At 43.5% G+C, this 20,014-nt stretch overlaps 1 protein-coding gene across 1 annotated transcript in view; it reads right to left on the reverse strand.

Annotated features, from left to right (window-relative positions):
- STK32C (serine/threonine kinase 32C) overlaps positions 1 to 19,501 on the reverse strand; it is a 348,290-nt gene extending 328,789 nt beyond the window's left edge. Inside the window, exon 1 of the mRNA XM_040437577.1 lies at positions 19,142 to 19,501. Within this exon, the coding sequence (XP_040293511.1) occupies positions 19,142 to 19,223 (82 nt within the window). The 5' untranslated portion in view covers positions 19,224 to 19,501. The remainder of the gene's footprint in view (positions 1 to 19,141) is intronic.
- Between the last annotated feature and the right edge of the window lie 513 nt (positions 19,502 to 20,014).

Here is a 20,014-nt window from a genome sequence, read left to right on the forward strand (position 1 = left end):
TTCAATTGCCAAGTAAAAACATGATTCCTCCCTGCTTCTTGCTTGTGGGCCAATGAGTCATTGGCCCACAAGCAAGAAGCAGGGAGGAATCATGACTTTAAATGGAAAAAATTATGAACATTCCAAAAAACGAATATATAGCACTATATCGAATATATTTGTTTTTTCGAATATTCGTAATATTCTAAAACAAGAATATATAGCAATATAGCGAATATTTGAAAAAAACTAATATAGAGCAATTTAGCTAATATAGTGCTATAATCTTCTTTGTCTAATAGTTGTAATTTTTTTCTCATCTGAAGTTCAGATTGGAAAAAAAATTCAACTATTAAAAAAAGGAGATTATAGCACTATATTAGCTAAATTGCTCTACATTCTAATTTTCGAATATTCGCTGTATTGCTATATATTCTTGTTTTAGAATATTATGAATATTCAAAAAAATGAATATATATATTCGATAATAGTGCTATGACTCATTGGCCCACAAGCAAGAAGCAGGGAGGAATCATGTTTTTGCTCGGCAATTGAAAGATTTGCGATAAAAATTTGCATTACGAAAATTCGCATATTACGCAATCATTACCTTGTCAATTTTTCTAGTAAAAAAATCGTAGAATATAGCGAATATTCGAATTCGCGAATATTCACCGAATATTCTACAAAATATTCGCGAAATATCACGAATTCGAATATGACCTCTGCCGCTCATCACTAATAGTAAACAGAAATTGTAGCTGTGGACACACAATGTTTTTCTTACCCCAGGTGCAATGACATATCTCATGAAGACCGGTGCTGCCAGTCACACAGTGTATACTGTAACTAAAGCGCTTAGTGCAAGCAACATTATGAATTAAGGGGGTCATTTACAAACAGGAATACGCCTCTAGCATGCGTATTTTTGGCGCAGATTGTGGCACAAAGGTCCTTTGCGCCACAATCTGCGACTTATTCCCGCTCACGCCAGGTCTAAAAAAGCGGGCGTGGTGAGGGGAGCGGGAAGGGGACAGTCACCATTTTCTACGCTAGTTTTAGACGTAGAAAATGGTGCAAATGTAAGCCAGCAAGGAAGCTGTCTTACATTTAGAATCAGCGCTAGATATGCCGAGGTTATGTAGAGGCCGGCGCCTCTACATAACTTCAGCGGATCCACCGCCAGAGCAGGGGCTTATTAAGAGCAGAGTCTAAAACGCCGGTGGGCACAACTTGGGGGCTATTATAACTAATGGGAAGCAATAAGGGGGGGCCACAATTTATATTGGTTGCACAACTGGGGCCATTATAACTATGTAGAGCACAAATGGTTGCATTATTTATACTGGGGGCACTAGAGGGGGGTCATAATATATATACTGAGGGCCCTGCAGGGTTCAGGGTTTTAACTAAAAAACCCAATGACAATTATCAGTTTTTCATGCCCATTAAAAATGGATGCAAAAACGGCCATCAAAAACCAGACAAACGGCCAGAAAATGGACGCACAAATGGTTGAAAAATGGGCGTGTAAATGTACCCGGATTTTACCTAACATTGGGTAAATCACCATTGTGAGCTCTGCCCCCCCATTTAATGCATGCTCATGTATTTTTACACGAAAATAAACCAAGATTTTTTCCAGGGCATGTCCTGTAAATTGAGTTACAAAAACAAGCCCTCCGCATGTAGAGGATGTGGAACGCGGGAAGATTTCCTTAGGATGTAGGTACTGAATTCATGTCTGAATTCTCCTAAACTCCTGCGGCACTGGAAGCATCAAACTGCAATATCTCGTTGACAGCGACAGTCAGGGAGATGAACTGCGGCCCCCTGTCTTTTCACAAATATGGTCGCCTGCGCTGTGAAGAGCTCTGTCGGAGAAGAGAAGGCCTCTTACCTATCATTGTCATTGAAGCAGAAGGAAAATAATGATGTTAGAGACGTGAAGTTGACACTATGAAGTCAGGACGCTCATCTTGACACAGCGGGTCACCTGCCTGCGCGGCGATACCAGCTCTTCAAATCATCGTCTCATTTTGTCAGTCACCGGTTGAAACCAACAAAAACATCTATAATTGATGAAAGATACACTGCCCCCCCCCCCTATACCTTTACACAAGTCTGTTAGCTCAAACACACAAAAAGAGCAGGGTATCCAAGGGTTTAGCAAAGAAGAATCTGGTACATGCAGGTTTGCAACATTTTGTATTGGCTCCAAGGCAAGTAAAGTAGCGCAATGAAGCAATTTCACAATAGGCTGCGTTTTTTGTATACAGCTCCTATGCTGAATGATGCGTCTCTGTGGTTAAAGAAACAATATAGCCAGCGTTGGACCTGCCCTCCACAATACCAGAGGATCCCCTGGTGGGCCCATTGTCAGATACCATAGTGGGCCACAAAGGTCCAGGATAAAAAAAAAAAAAAACATTTGGAGCCAATAACTTGTAACTAGGGTTTATTTATTCGAAATACAAAGTGTTAGACTTTATTGGTCATATAGGGGTTTGAGCCCCGAGAATGATTTCCTCTGGTGGGCCCAAGGAACTCCAGTGCTACCCTGAATACAGAAGACGTACATCTGATTGCAGACATTAATGGATACTGGCAATTAAGGATAACTCTACAGTGTATTTATAGGTGTTGATATATACTTTATGTGACGCCACTCTAATACATGTGGGGACAATTCATAGCAATCGTCGAGATAACAATTTACTATCATTTGTCAGGGGTGTCGGCTCATAGAGATATAGATATATTTTATATTGTTTATATTGTTTTTAGGGTAAAATTTAATGTATCAATTTTAATAAATTAACATTTATTAATCTAATAAGAGGAGCAATTCCTAGATGTAAGTGTGCCTGTCAATTTGATTTATATGAATATACTTCTTTTTTTTTTGGCAGTGGGTCGGCCAATTGTCAGTGCACCTTGATCCAATAATTTAGAGGGGGGAGCCACTATATTATTTATATTCTACCCTGAATACAGTCTGTTTTACTGTCCTAAATCCACTCCTCTTCTTCGGTCTGTAGGTTAGTAAGAAGAAGGAGCAGGAGAGTGGGGCCACATGAAGACAACCACTGGTCATATACTCCCTCTCTATGAGCCAGAGCAAAGAGACCCTCCGTAAGAGCAGCCGCCTCTCCGGCAGACTCAAGTAGTCCATGTATTACATACAGTAGGAGCTAACAGTATCCATATACAATAGGGATCGACCGATTATCGGAAGTACCGATATTATCGGCAGATATTAAGGATTTTGCACATTATCGGTATCGGCATCTAACCTTGCCGATAATGCGTATAAAGCTTATGGAAGCGCTCACTAGTTTGCATTGGGTGCCGGGAGCCGGGAAGAAGCGCAGCAAGCGCTTCCGATACTTGCCCTCCCTGGTCTTCTTTGATGGGGCCCGCGCTGCACTGTCCTGACCCCGTACAGCGTCAGGTGACAGTGCAGCGCGGGCCGGAGAACACAGGGGAGCGCAACACCGAACCCGGAGATAAAAGAGGAGCTGTGGCGCAGGAGAGGTGAGGATTTTTTTTTTTTTATTCATCTGAGGTCTGATAGGGGTTAAATAAAGTCTGATCTGAGGTCTGATAAGGGTTAAATAAAGTATGATCTGAGGTCTGATAGGGGTTAAATAAAGTCTGATCTGAGGTCTGATAGGGGTTAAATAAAGTCTGATCTGAGGTCTGATAGGGGTTAAATAAAGTCTGATCTGAGGTCTGATAGGGGTTAAATAAAGTCTGATCTGAGGTCTGATAGGGGTTAATTAAAGTCTGATCTGAGGTCTGATAGGGGTTAATTAAAGTCTGATCTGAGGTCTGATAAGGGTTAATTAAAGTCTGATCTGAGGTCTGATAAGGGTTAATAAAGTCAGTGAGAAGGGGGGGATGGTGTGGAAATTGGCATTTGGCTCTAGTATATTATAAATGTAAATTATAAATTGACTACTAAGGGCTTTATTAATTTATAATTTACCGTACATTTATAATATACTAGTGCCAAATGCAAATTTTCACCACCTCAGTGACTACAAACCAATATAATATATATTATAATATATAAAATATCGGTATAAATTATCGTCTATCGGCCTGAAATTTCAGCGATTATCGGTATCGGCTCTAAAAAATCTATATCGGTCAATCCCTAATATACAACATGCGCAATGTATTCCTATCAGCAAGACCGATAGGCATCTCAACAGGTCTGTGTTCTGTCCATTTACTATAACTGGTAGAGTTGAGCGAATCGAATCCAACGAAGTGGAATTCGATCCGAATTTCAGGATAAAATAGATTTGCCGCAAAGCCGAATTTTCTCGTGCTTCGTGGTAGCGAATTGATTTAACCTGAAATAGTGTAAAAAAAAAACAAAAAAACATACTTACCTCCTCCATTTACTCGTGACAGGTCGGCTCCACCATCTTGATTGAAGATCTCGGCTGAAATCCCATGCGTGATGACGTCATCTTGGGCCACGCAAGATTTCGTGCCAGATCTTCAAGCAAGATGACGGCGGCCATGGAGTCGGTAATTATGATTTCGGGTTTTTTTTCTGCCAATTTTACACAGTTTTTACTCTCAGATGCCGTGATCATGTAATTCGTCACAAAGCGAATTTTTTTAGTAAAATTTAGCAAAGCAGCTGAATTGAAATTTTGAAGAAATTCGCTAATTTCTAATAACTGGTCGAAATTGGTTTGACACGGTAACGTCCTATAAGGATGACATATTAGCGAAAAATTAATATTCACATATTAGGCTACTTTCACACTGGCGTTTTGGCTTTCCATTTGTGAGATCCGTTCAGGGCTCTCACAAGCGGTCCAAAACGGATCAGTTTTGCCCTAATGCATTCTGAATGGAAAAGTATCCGCTCAGAAGGCATCAGTTTGCCTCCGTTTCGCCTCCATTCCGCTTTGGAGCATTTTGGTGGCCGTCTGACGAAACAGCCAAACGGATCTGTCCTGACACACAATGTAAGTCAATGGGGACGGATCCGTTTTCACTGACACAATATGGCACAATAGAAAATGGATCCGTCCTCCATTGACATTCAGTGGTGTTCAAGACGGATCCGTCCTGGCGATGTTACAGATAATACAAACGGATCTGTTCTGAATGGATGCAGACTGTTGTATTATCTGAACGGATCCGTCTGTGCAGATCCATGACGGATCCGCACCAAACGCGAGGGTGAAAGTAGCCTTAGTGAAACTTGCTCCTGTTTCAACCAATGAAAATGCCACCTTATTATTAATCATATTTAATTGTAAAATCCCCCAAAAATTTTTAAAGAGCTCATGACACAAAATGATGTACAAAACAAAATGATATCTGAATACAATACAAAGGCTAAAGGCCCCTTTACACAGGACAACAATCGGGGCAATTATTGGGAACGAGCATTGCTAGGAATGCTCATTCCCAGTTATTGCCCTGTGGTAAGGTGCCACTGATCTCCAGATGAACGAGTAAATGCTTGTCCATTGGGTGAAAGCATTACTGATGCGGACATCAAATTCATCACATTTCTTGGCAGTAGATTCCTTAGATAATCTGCTGCCAAGAAACAACAATTCTCTATGGGAATGAGCAATCTCAGTAGCGATCCCTGGTCTCCATACAGCGGAGGTGATTGCTCCATGTAAATGCTGCTCTCACCCCCTCTGACACAGATATCGGGAACAGATGGGTCCGTCCAGATAATTGCCAGCCACGTCGACCCGTGTAAAGGGTAAACACCAGTATAACAGGACGTAGGTCATGGCTTATGAGCAAAGTGCCAAGAAGAACTTTATCCACTCATCTAAATTGTTTCTAAATGCATATAACAAGCAAATTCTTAGGTCACTGTACCCAGCAAAATGACCGGATCTATTGTATCAAAAGCTAAATCCACACAGCTGAATTAATCCTTAGCAAATGATCTCTACTTGGAGGGATTTCTACCATGACCACCTTTAGGCCTCTTTCCCACGGGCGTTGCGGGAAAAGGTCCGGGTGCGTTGCAGGAAAATGAACGATTTTTCCGCGTGAGTGCAAAACATTGTAATGCGTTTTGCACTCGCGTGAGAAAAATCGCGCATGTTTGGTACCCAAACCCGAACTTCTTCACAGAAGTTCGTGTTTGGGATCGGTGTTCTGTAGATTGTATTATTTTCCCTTATAACATGGTTATAAGGGAAAATAATAGCATTCTTAATACAGAATGCATAGTACAATAGCGCTGGAGGGGTAAAAAAAATAATTTAACTCACCTTAATCCACTTGCTCGTGCAGGAAAAGGACCTGTGGTGACGTCACTCCGGTCATCACATGGTCCATCACATGACCCATCACCATGGTAAAAGATCATGTGACGGACCATGTGATGACCGGAGTGACGTCACCACAGGTCCTTTTCCTGCACTCAGCAAAAAAGAAGACAGAAGAGAAGCCGGCTGCGCGAGCAAGTGGATTAAGGTGAGTTAAATTATTATTTATTTATTTTTAACCCCTCCAGCGCTATTTTACTATGCATTCTGTATTCAGAATGCTATTATTTTCCCTTGTAACCATGTTATAAGGGAAAATAATAATGATCGGGTCTCCATCCCTATCGTCACCTAGCAACCGTGCGTGAAAATCGCACCGCATCCGCACTTGCTTGCGATTTTCACGCAACCCCATTTATTTCTATGAGGCCTGCGTTACGTGAAAAACGCACAAAGAGGAGCATGCTGCGATTTTCACGCAACACACAAGTAATGCGTGAAAATCACCGCTCGTGTGCACAGCCCCATAGAAATGAATGGGTCAGTATTCAGTGCGGGTGTAATGCGTTTAACTCACGCATCGCATCCGCGCGGAATACTCGCCCGTGTGAAAGGGGTCTTAAAATATATTCTTTGACCATACACAGCTCCCCCCATTCACTTCTATGCGAGTTCTGAGAATAGACGAGCATACGGAACTTAGCTATTATCGGAACTACCATTGACATGAATGGAGTGATTCATAGCAGGTGGGTTGAAGACCCCCTTTCTCAAGATAGCTATGTGTTCCTATTTGACATTTATGGTATTATAGTATTATTCAATCAGGATAACCCTATCCATACGACCTATTAGAGCATATGAACTTCATAGAGGGAGGTTACCCGCTCAGGCCTTCTCTCTCTATGAGCCAGAGAGCCGCCAACATGGAGCAGCTCTTGCTTTGGTGCCTCGTACATTATTGGATGGACCGCCACCTAATACTGCGTTTTCACTTCTGTGGTCCTCTAGTTTCCTTAGCCAAAATGACTTCCTAAGAAATCCAGTGAAAAGTAACCACTGGTTAGTAATATTCCTATAATGGGTAATTTTAACTCCACAAAAGTCAATATGGTAGAAGCTATAGCGTGGATCTACATTTTCATTTTATTTCGCTAAATTCACTAATTTGCACAAGTAAAATCCACAAAATTTTGCAGTCCCATGCATGTGGGTGAGAGTGCAACGAATTCCATCCACATGCGGCTAAATTGCCCCATACAGAAACTGACCTGCGGTGCACATTTTTGCAACCTTAAGACGTCAATTATCTGCTGCGTATTACTGATATCACTGGTCTTCTGTGATGCACAAAAAAAAAATAAGTAAAAAAAATAGCCACAGAATACAAGTTCGGGTGGGTTCACACTAGCGTTAGGGATTCCATTATGGCTTTCCGTTGTAACATGGTTATAACGGAAAATAACGTAATCCATAGGACGGAAGGGCGGATCCGTTCTTCTGCCCATAGACTTGCATTATGACGGAATGCAAAATAGAAGCCTTTAAAAGGCATTCCGTTTGCTCTCCGTCCTAATAGAAGTCTATGGGAATCAAAACGGATCCGTCTTGGTCCCGTTATGCAAGACGAAAAACAAAATCCCGTCGACAGGACTTTGCTTTCCGTCTTGCATAATGGGACCCAGACAGATCCGTTATGCTTTCCCATAGACTTATATTAGGACGGAGAGCAAACGGAATGCCTTTTAAAGGCTTCCGTTTTGCATTCTGTCATAATACAAGTTTATGGGCAGAAGAACGGATCCGTCCTTCCGTCTTATGGATTCCGTTATTTTCCGTTATAACCATGTTACAACGGAAAGCCATATCGGAATCCCTAACGCTAGTGTGAACCCACCCTTACTGTTTGCGGTCAACTTGTAATTTGTCAATGGGCCGCAGGTGACAGGACATGGTAGAACTTCTTGCTTCTGGGAATCAGGGGAAGTGCAAGACATTCTCACAGTTGTGTAAGCTATGAAGACAATATTATAGGTACTGTGGAGTGAAAATGCAATAATTTCCTATGGGCCATGGGCATGGATGGTATGCACCTTTAAAGGGGTTGTGTCACTTCAGGATATGACATTTTTCATGTATAGACAGTTAATACCAGGCACTTACTAATGTATTGTGATTGTCCATATTGCGTCTTTTGCCGGCTGGATTCATTTGTCCATCACATTATACACTGCTCGTGTCCAGGGGTTATGACCACCCTGCAATTCATCAGCGGTAGTCATGTTTGCACACTACAGGAAACCCCCCTGCAAACACTAGCACTGAAGACATTTTGCTGTACTTGCTATACAGCAGCACTACTTCTCACATCCAGGGCCTCCCAGGTGACGTCTCCTCCAATGTAGATCTTCTCTGTCATCATCTTCTCCATTCGGTGTGGACAACTTCTCTCAGCCTCCTCGTCTCTGCAGAGTGTGACGCACAGCTTCCTTACTTTTCTGTACCCCCAAATACTATCCTGAAGAAAAATTTGTGCCCCCCATAGTAACAGTACTCCTCATAGTCCCACCAATAGTAATTCCCTTCTAGAATGCTCCCATTAGTAATACTGCTCCCTACTGGACCCAACAGTGATAATGCTCCACAAGAGTGCCTCCATTAGTAGAGGAGCCCTCCAGTATACATAATGCCCTTACAGAGCCCCCCAGTAGAAATAAGGCCCACTATTGTCCCGCCAGTGGTAAAAAAAAAAGCTCTCTACAGACCACTCAGTAGTAATAATGCCCCCATAGTGCGGATTCCTCCTATAGAGCCCCCAGTAGTAATAAGAACGCCTAATGTCCCCTGGATTTAAAGTGCCCCCAGTATTTATACTGCCCCCTACTGTTATAATGCTCAGCCTGAAGTGCCCCAAGTATTTATAATGTCGCCTGCAGTGCCCCCTGTAGTTATATTCCTCCATTTAGTGTCCTCAAAAATTATAATTCCTCAGCCCCTCCGCCATACAGTCCCATGTAAATAACACTATTTCCCTCCCTTCCCATAAAATCCCATATAAATACCATCACACCATCTCTCCCGCCCCCTCCAATATACAGTCCCATGTAAATAACATCCCTCTCTATCTACAGCCCCCTCCAAAATACAGTCCCATGTAAATAACATCACACCATCTCTCCTGCCCCTTCCAATATACAGTCCCATGTAAATAACATCACCCCCTCCCCAGCCGCCTTCAACATACAGTCCCATGTAAATAACATCACCTCCTCAATATTCAGTCCCATTTAAATAACATCTCTCCCTCCCCCAGACACCTTCAACATACAGTCCCATGTAAATAAAATCACCCCCTCCCCAGCCACCACCAACATGCAGTCCCATGTAAATAACATTACCCCTTAACATTCACTCCCATGTAAATAATATCACTCCCTCCCAGAGCTGCCTTCAACATATAGCCCCATGTAAATAACTTCACCCTGCCCCAGCCCACTCCAACATGCAGTCCCATATAAATAACATTACCCCTCAACATACAGTCCCATGTAAATAACATCACACTACCCCAGCCACTTCCAAATTTCAGTCCCATGTAATTAACATCACTCCACCTCACTGCCCCATATCAATAACTTCCCTACCTTCAGCCCTAACATACAGTCCCAGTTAAATAACTACAACTCCCAACATTGCTCTGCCTCTCCCTTCATTTACCTCTCCTCATGTAGCAGACCTCACCACAGCTTCTTCGCAGGACTTCTCTTCACTGCTGAGCCCTCCTCTCCTGCACTGGTCACATGACGGTGACATCATCGCAGGTCCTTTTCAGCTACTGCATTTAGAACTGATCACATGGACTGTGATGTCATCACAGGTCCTTCAGCTCTTGCAGTGCTTTAGATTCAATTGTATTGTCGTCCTGAGGATGGCAATACAGTTATATCTATCTGGCAGGCAGGACATTCAGCACCTGGGACAAAACATCAGGGGCCCAGGCCCCCGAATGTTTTGACCTAGCAATGCCCCTGAAGCTCACATAGGCACGCATGCGGAGCAGCTCCCGTCCTGACCACCTCGTGTCTGTGCTGCAGCAGTGGTCGTAACCCCCGGAGACGAGCAGTGTATAAATCGATGGAAAAATGAAGCCAGCAAAGAAAGCAATATGGACAATCACAATACATTAGTAAGTGCCTGGTATTAACTTTCTCTACGTGATGAATGCCATTTGCTGAAGTAAGACCGCCCCTTTAAAGCAGCCTTCATAGAGTTCTATGGGCCCATACTGCACTCGCACATGTCTCATGGTTTCCATATCAATTACACAGGAAAACAAATGATATATGATGAAGTCATTTTTGTTTCTGGAAGACTTTAGAGATATTTAATGGCTACATCGTTGATAAGAGTCGAAGGCGCGCAGACTGACCCGCCTCATTTCCTGATCCACAGTGTAAAATGCACATGCAAGATTTGACCTAATCCATTAGTGTTACATATATAAATGACTAATCCAGTTAGTCATTACGACTTTAAGTGTGTCGTCGTCCCCGCAGAAGAGAGTAATACACAGGAGAGGCGTCGTGCAGCGCTCTCAGGCACATTATATAGCACATAGGCACGATGCCTCTGCCCCAGACAAACACATTACTGCATTAGTCTTGCTTGCATCCTGATTGTTCCTCATAGGCTTATTGATACATACATTATAATTTTAGAGAAAATAGATATGATGGATGCGTTGGCAGATCTTTAGTTAGTAAAAGTCTTAGGTCCTGTAAAAAACCTTCATGATGTGCTATCTTTTCTATCCTCTTCTTGTTAGAGTTGCCTTTAGAAAATAACCAGCGCTCTGGTGCCAAAACCCCCAGTGATCGCCTGTAGAGCAGGAGTTCTGTTTCCCTGCAGCGCCTCCACAGGAGAAACCGAGCATTACACAGTGCTTGAAATAAATGGGCTGCCCATGTGATGCTCTCTGCTCCAGGTGATTGGTCTAGGTCTGTGTCACAGGACCCCTCAATGCTCATGGGCAGCACGGTGGCTCACTGGTCAACACTGAGGTCCTAGGTTTGAATCCGACCACGGACAACATCTGCATGGAGTTTGTATGTTCTCCCCGTGTTTGCGTGGCTTTCCTCCAGGTTCCTCGGTTTCCTCCCACACTCCAAAGACTTACTGATAGGGAACTTAGATTGTGAGCCCCATTGAGGACAGTTGGAGGATAATGTCTGTAAAGCGATGCGTAACATAGTAGCGCTATATAAGTGCTTAAAATAAATAAAAAATAAATAAATCACAATGTCTTAATAATCTGTAAATGGCGTTTCTAAGAGACACAATCACACCCGTTTGTTTCACTTTGTTCCCAAATAATTACTTTCAGGGCTATTTCACACGAGCGAGTTGTCTGTCCGAGTGCGATGCGTGAAGCAAATCCATAGCATCCTGACTCATTCATTTTAATGGGTCCAGGCACATGAGCGTCATTTTCCACGTATCATTTCTGCATTCAGGAAAAATCACAGCACGTTCTGTATTCTGCGTTTTTTTTCACACAGCTCTGGTTCCATAGAAGTAAATGGAACTTCAGTGAAAAACGGAAGACATCCGGATGCAATGCGTTTTTCACAGATTTTTGCTGGAAGATGTAGATTGTTATTCTTCTGTTTTCTTTTCATGCTCAAGAAAAACGCATCAAAAAATTATTGCACCCGCGCAGAAAAAAACGGAACCACTGAACGCGATCAAAGACAAAACTGACTGAACTTCCCATGTAGAACCATCAGTTTTTTCCTGAACAGGTCCTGACATAATCCGTATTGTTCATAACCCAACCATGATCGGTTTTCTTTTTTCCAAATTTACAGAAAGGTATCAGAAAATGTCCTACAGTATTGTATAGAGGGAGTTTGTCACCAGGAAATTCACTGATGAAGCAGGCGTAGGACTAGCTCAGCTGAATGGAATGATACCTTTCACTTAGCGATCTGTTGCTTCATTCTGGAGAAAAAGTACTTTAAATCCATGTAGATGAGCAGTTATGTGCACCAAGGGCGGACCCAAGCTATTCTGTTGTTCAATTATTTTATTCAGGCATAAAAAATGTAACAACATGTACCAGTACAATGTGAGAAACACATCATAATTAAAAGCGACAACAATAGGGTTACGTTAATTTAAGCAAGAAGCTCTCACTTACATAGAACCCATGACAAAGAGTGTTTCTTAAAGCCTATGGACGAACATGAAACAGGACAAACGGGGGAGACAAACACAGACAACACAAAGGGGTAAAGACATACTGCAAGGTATCTTCAATGCAAGCAAGCATCTACAATCTATCTGTACCGATCTAGCCAATCAATAAACCTCTGGGACCCTTTGAACAGAATCCATGGCCTCCACACTTTCAGGTATTTCTGATCCAGTCCCGCATCCTCTGCAATCAATTCCTCCATTCTACGTAAGTTCTCAAACGTCTCCAACCATTCTGTCATTCTTGGAGTGTCCTGTGATTTCCAATGTCTAGGCAACACCAGACGAGCCGCCTGCATAAAAAATCTCAGGAGGCCCTTCTTGGCTACCAGAACAGATCCAGCAAACATTGATAACAAAGCTTCCTCCGGCGTCCAATCAGATGTCACACCCAACATACTATTGTACAGCTCATTCAGGGCCGACCAGAAGGGAGCAATTTTCTTACACCGCCACCAGATATGGGACATTGTACCCACCTCCTCTAAACATCTCCAACACAGGTCAGAGCACTCCGGGAAAAAGGAATGTAGAACAGCAGGGGTCCTGTACCACCTAGAAAGTATTTTAAAATTCTTTTCTTGTATCCCACAGCATATGGAGGACCTGTGAGACAGCACAAATGATTTTTCCCATTGATCCTTAGAGAACACTTTTCCCAGTTCACTCTCCCAAGTCCTCACATAAGGCAAGGCAGAGGTAGGTCCAGCACTCTCCTGTAGCAGCCCATATACCAGAGACACCAGATGCGTAGGAGGAGATGATTGTGAACAAACTGCTTCAAAGGGGGTCAAATCCCTAGCAAGGGCCTCTAACGGGCCTAGGGATAACACATAATTCCTCAAACCTCTATATAGGATCCACGCCCCTCTATTTTTACATCCCGGCAGGTCATCTAAAGTACGGATAGAGGTTCCCGAGATCAGTTGTCTTACCCTTAGTCCCTCCTCCTTCTAAAAAACCCAATATTTCTCTCTTACCCTTACCCAGCGGGAAAGCTGGATTATCAAAAATTGGTGTCATAGGGCTCGGGAAGGATGAGCAACCGAGTGCAGCCGCACACCTGTCCCACACCTGCAGTACTCCAGCTGCCCAAACTATTCTGTGCACCGTTGTTCCTCCTGCTTCCTCTGCCAGCCCCTCCTTCTACTCCTTGATTGACGGGTTTAGGTTCCTGCATAGTCATCTCCCCTGTACCTGTCAATCAAGAAGAGGGAGGGGCTGGCAGAGGAAATATTTGGAGAAAAGGTGCAAAGAGTGTCTTAGACCCACCCTCGGTGCACTTAACAGCTCATTTGCATATGCATTAGAAGTACTTTTTCTCCAGAAGGAAGCAACAGATTACTATGTAAAAGGTATCATTACATTCAGCTTCCTCTGTTAGAATACTATACCTTATCAGAATGCTATACTCCCGTCACTTCCGGTGACACGGCCGCACCGGAAGTGCCGAGAATCAGCTGGAGGAGGGGGTGTGCGGCGCTGCGCAAGCGCAGATCCACGGGTAAGTCAAAATTATAGCACTGCCGCGGGAGAAGCGCTCACCTAATGCACATGCGTGAAACCAGCCGGGACACACTGCACCCGGAGCCACGAGTGGGTAGGAGAGGGTGCGCACGCGCGGCTATATACTCCCGTCGGCCACATACATCAGGATTACACCGCGAGTGCGCACTCAGGGGTAGGTAGATTTGTCAGTGCAAAATGTTCCATCAGATCTCCCTACTCCTGAGTGCGCACGCGCGGTGTAATCCTGTGTGTGTGCCTAACGGGAGTATATAGCCGTGCGTGCGCACACTCTCCTACCCAGCCGTGGCTCCGGGGCACACGCGCAGTGTGTCCCGGTCGGTTTCGCGCATGCACATTAAGTGGGCGCTTCTCCTCCAGCTGATTCTCGTCACTTCTGGTGCGGCCGTGTCACCGGAAGTGACGAGGGTATAGCATTCTGATAAGGTATAGTATTCTGACAGAACACAGCTGAGCTAGCCCTACAACGGCATGGTGCCTGGTTTACCAGTGAATTTCTTGAAGACATTTTAAAGAATTTGTGATGTTTTTTCTTCATTTTCCAAGTCACTGTCTATACAGTACTAAAACAAAATCCTGATATTTTTCAGTTCTATAACATTTTATGCTCTTGCCTTTTGCAGACCCTACGGCCTGTTTCGCACTCTATCGATATTCCACGCTGACTGTGCATCAAATATTTGCACCAATAATACTAAACATTCAAGTCAATGGAGTTTCTCCAAAATCCTATTTGCATGCTAGGCCCTGTCCTCTTTTCTCTTCACAGCCCCAATTGGACAGACCATCAGCAGATTTGGTTTCCAGTACCATCTGATGACACACAACTATACACTTTATCCCCCGACATCACCCCGGCTGTATTACAGAACACCATTGACTGTCCACAGTCTTTAACATCATGTCCTCTCTATATCTGAAACTGAATCTTTCAAAAACGGAACTTCTTGTGTTCTCTCCATCTACTAACCTACCTAATACTCATATCTCCGTCTCAGTGTGTGGCACCATCATCACGCCCAGGCAGCACACCCACTGATCTTTACTTCACCCCCTATATTCAATCTCTCGTCCGCTCATGTCACCTGCACCTCAAAAATATCTCTAGAAACTCTGATTGTTGCCCTGATCCATTCCCGCCTCGATTACTGTAACTCACTAGTTATTGGCCTCCCCCTCACCAGACTTTCCCCTCCCCAATATATCCTTAATGCAGCAGCCAGGGTCACCTATGTGTCCAACCGCTACTCCGATGCCTCTGCCCTGTGCCAGTCATTGCATTGGTTGTCCATACAGTACAGAATCCAATTTAAACTGCTTGTTCTCACCCACAAAGCTCTCCACAGTGCTGCACCCCTACATCTCTTCCCTCATCTGTCTACCACCCTACCCATCCTCTACACTCTGCAAATGATTCACGACTGACATCCGCCATAATACGAACCTCTCAGGCTACTTTCACACTAGCGTTCTGCTGTCCGCTCGTGAGCTCCGTTTGAAGGGGCTCACGAGCGGAGCAGAACGCTTCCGTCCAGCCCTGATGCAGTCTGAATGGATGCGCATCCGCTCAGACTGCATCAGTCTGGCGGCGTTCAGCCTCCGCTCTGCTCGCCTCCGCACGGCCAGGCGGACAGCTGAACGCTGCTTGCAGCGTTCGGGTGTCCGCCTGTCCGTGCGGAGGCGTGCGGATCCGTCCAGACTTACAATGTAAGGCTACTTTCGCACTTGCGCTTGATCGGATCCGTTCTGAACGGATCCGATCATATTAATGCAGACGGAGGCTCCGTTCAGTACGGATCCGTCTGCATTAATAACTTAGAAAAATTTCTAAGTGCGAAAGTAGCCTGAGCGGATCCGTCCAGACTTTCAATGTAAAGTCAATGGGGGACGGATCCGCTTGAAGATTGAGCCATATGGTGTCATCTTCAAGCGGATCCGTTCCCATTGACTTACATTGTAAGTCTGGACGGATTCGCACGGCCAGGCGGACACCCGAACGCTGCAAGCAGCGTTCAGCTGTCCGCCTGGCCGTGCGGAGGCGAGCGGAGCGGAGGCTGAACGCCGCCAGACTGATGCAGTCTGAGCGGATCCGCATCCATTCAGACTGCATCAGGGCTGGACGGAAGCGTTCTGCTCTGCTCGTGAGCCCCTTCAAACGGAGCTCACGAGCGGACAGCAGAACGCTAGTGTGAAAGTAGCCTAAGTCAATGGGAACGGATCCGCTTGAAGATGACACCATATGGCTCAATCTTCAAGCGGATCCGTCCCCCATTGACTTTACATTGAAAGTCTGGACGGATCCGTTCAGGCTACTTTCGCACTTAGAAATTTTTCTAAGTTATTAATGCAGACGGATCCGTACTGAACGGAGCCTCCGTCTGCATTAATATGATCGGATCCGTTCAGAACGGATCCGATCAAGCGCAAGTGTGAAAGTAGCCTCACTCCCAGTTCCAAGACTTCTCTTGAGCTGCACCAGTTCTCTGGAATGCTCTACCCCGAGAAATTAGGTTAAATCACAATATACACTCCCTAAAAACACATATTTGTAGGGTGGCCTATCACATCCCCTGATCTAGCCCCTCTCCATGTATAGACCATTTATCATCATTTCCTGTACCTTGAACAAAATATGCACTTTTACCTTTTGTGTCACCCCTATCTCCTCATAGATTGTAAGCTCTTGCGACCTCTTGTTCTAATTATGGACGTGTCTGTTGCTACGTAACTTATGACTCTGTTTGTACATGAACCCCTGGCCTGTAAAGCGCTGCGGAATATGTTGGCGCTATATAAATAAAGATTATTATTATTATATTATTATTGCTGTTGGAATTCAAATCCAGCCGAGAAATATTATATTATATTCGCCTCATCAGAGGTGCCGCAATTTTCTTCAGACAGCAATCTCCCAGCATGCATTGTGTTTAATTACAGATCTTGACATCTTAATTAAAAGGTACTTTAGTTTCCTTCTCCCCTGTCTTATAAAAAGTCACATGACTGTACGCAAGCGGAATAGTAGAGGCAAAAATTAGGTCATATGGCACTCGAGTACAACGGACCAAATCTGAAAGTTTTTACTATAGACTGGAGCAAGGGCGGCACGTACAGCGGTGGACCCCTGCGCAAAAGTATGTATGGGCCCCAGTAGCTCATCACGGAGCGCCCCCCCCCCCCCCCTTAAGTGTCACTTTCAGAGATTGTGATTTATATAAATCATTAGCTCAGTCCTTTATATGAAAGCTAATAGTAGGAAGTTGCTTTCGTGAGCAGTGGGCTCCTTAACCTGCTGGGCCCCTGGCATATACAGCATGTCCGCCCTGGACAAGTTGCATGGAGTTGTAATGCAGCACCCATAGCACCCTACACCTCCACATGCCTCTGATTTCACATGGAGTCGGTACAGAGCCATAGGGGCCAAGGACCAACATGGCTGCTACTGGAGATCAAACCGCTTTCCCAAACTTCTAAGTGGCAAACTTGCCCGGTTTTGCAGCAATACATCCCACCGCCATATAGCTGCCTGTCTGGTCATTTATACATCTGACAAGACTCCCCAGGTTTTGGCCACATATTATAAACGTGGTTCTGGGGTGTCTATAGTGTTCTCCTATGGACAATACACATCCAGCCTAGGGTTCTCCTCTAGGCTACGAGTCAGGTTCTATTTCACTACAGAGACTGGAAGAACGGAAGATAGTTACTAAAGATTGTACAAAGAACACAGACAGAGAAGTAGTATAAAGCAGAGCCGTGCAATATCCATCTATTATCTATCTAATATCCATCTAATATCTATCTAATATCCATCTAATATCCATCTAATATCTATCTACTATCTATCTATCTATCTATCTCATATCTATCCATCTAATATCCATCTAATATCCATCTAATATCCATCTAATATCTATCTAATATCTATCTATCTATCTATCTATCTATCTCATATCTATCCATCTAATATCCATCTAATATCTATCTAATATCCATCTAATATCCATCTAATATCCATCTAATATCCATCTAATATCTATCTATCTAATATCTATCCATCTATTATCCATCTAATATCTATCTAATATCTATCTATCTATCTATCCAGCTAATATATATTTACTATATCTATCTATTATCTATCTATCTATCTATCTATCTATCTATCTATCTATTATCTATCTATCTATCTATCTATCTATCTAATATCTATCTATCCATCTAATATCTCTCTCTCTACTCTTTATATCTATCCATCCATGTAATATCTATCTACAAAGTGGCCCCTAAAGATACAATATTAATTGGTTCCAGGACGACCATTGTATGTTGAAACCATTGTAAGTTGAGTAATCGGTTCCAAAGCCCCTAAATGTCATCCAAGATAAGAGAAAATGAAGATTTAAGAAAGATAAGCAGATAACTAAGACAGATAAAAGAAGTCCTTACATATAACAACTGCTAACTAGTAACTAATCCAGCTTTTTTTTATTTTTACCAGAGACGTGACCTGGACTATTTGGAGTCTGAGACATTGTATGTTGAGTCTGGTTTCTATACTATGGGTCAGAAATGAACATATTGTATCACTGGATATATGTTCTCTCTATATCTATCTATCTCTCATATGCATCTATCTCATATCTGTACCATTTCATACAACATACAGCATATACATTAAAAAAAAACAGAAAAACAAATATCTTTAAAAAAAAACCAAAGTAAATGATAAACCCTTAGTTTCAAATGCTCATATAAATACAGATGTAGCAGAGCTAACTGTGCCATTTAACGTTTGGGACTACACTGCTTGTGCCCTGTGCCATTGATGGTGACACAATTGGCTGCACTTACTTAAACCTGACTCCGCTACAAATCGTATCCGTTATGTTTTGGCTATTTTAACAGTAGGGCAACAAAACGTGTGACACAGACCTGAGGACTGTGCCGCCACTACACCCCTGACTAGTGGGACATTACTAATGCACCCTGACACCCAGACTGAAGGAGGCTGATGGTAACCAGGATTAGCAAGTGAAACCTTGTCAGAAGTGTAAAAGTAAGGAGCAGAATACAGAAGGCAGCTCTGCAGCCCTCCTGCTACTCACCATCCTCCTTCTCATCAAACACTGGTCTCTTGGAGGAAGTGGTCGCCCCCATCCTTTTCTTCCACTTGTTCCAGTGAAACATTGATGCAGAGATGGAGATAGCATTCCCTATCTCCTGGAAATGAAGAGGAAAAGATGTCCAGAAGCAAGCCTCAGACCCCAGAGAGAGACTCAGCTCTTCCCTGCTGCTTCATCCAGGGGGTCCTGTATTGTGCAAGGCGAGAGCTCCACTCCAGAGCTGCACTCCTACATCCTGCTCAGCACCATGGGCAGCTCTGGGCACCAGGGTGTCACCTCCAGCATGAAGAAGAAGTCCCCTTGTTCGCTGTGGTCTGAAGTGCACTGCTTCCAGATCCCAGCTGCACGTTGTCTTCTCTTCAATGGAACCCGAGCCCAATGAGGCTCACTGCTGCCACCATCAGGCAGCTGGGAGAACTGCAACCTGATACATTCGAACAGTATTGTAGATACTAAAATGAAGCAAATTGAAACATCTTTAAATGTAGCAGAATTTTATCTTTTAAGGCTACAAGCACATGACCGTGCCATGTTTTGCCGATCCGCAAAACACGGATACCGCCTGTGTGCGTTCTGCAATTTGCGAAACGGAACGGGCTGTCCATTATAGAAATGCCTATTCTTGTCCGCAAAATAAACAAAAATAGGATATGTTCTATTTATTTTTATTTTTTTGCAGGGCCACGGAACGGAGCAATTCCAAAAATTGTTTGGAATGTTCATTCTTGTTTGTGTCCTTTGATTAGATTTGGTTTATGATTCGCATTTAACGTACAGTTTTGTTTTATTCTTAATAAAAATAAAAAAAATAGTTAAATTGCTCACATTGTTTCCAGGGGTTAATGTATGTGACAG

Source organism: Bufo bufo, chromosome 6 (assembly GCF_905171765.1).
Source record: "Bufo bufo chromosome 6, aBufBuf1.1, whole genome shotgun sequence".
Taxonomy (NCBI): domain Eukaryota; kingdom Metazoa; phylum Chordata; class Amphibia; order Anura; family Bufonidae; genus Bufo; species Bufo bufo.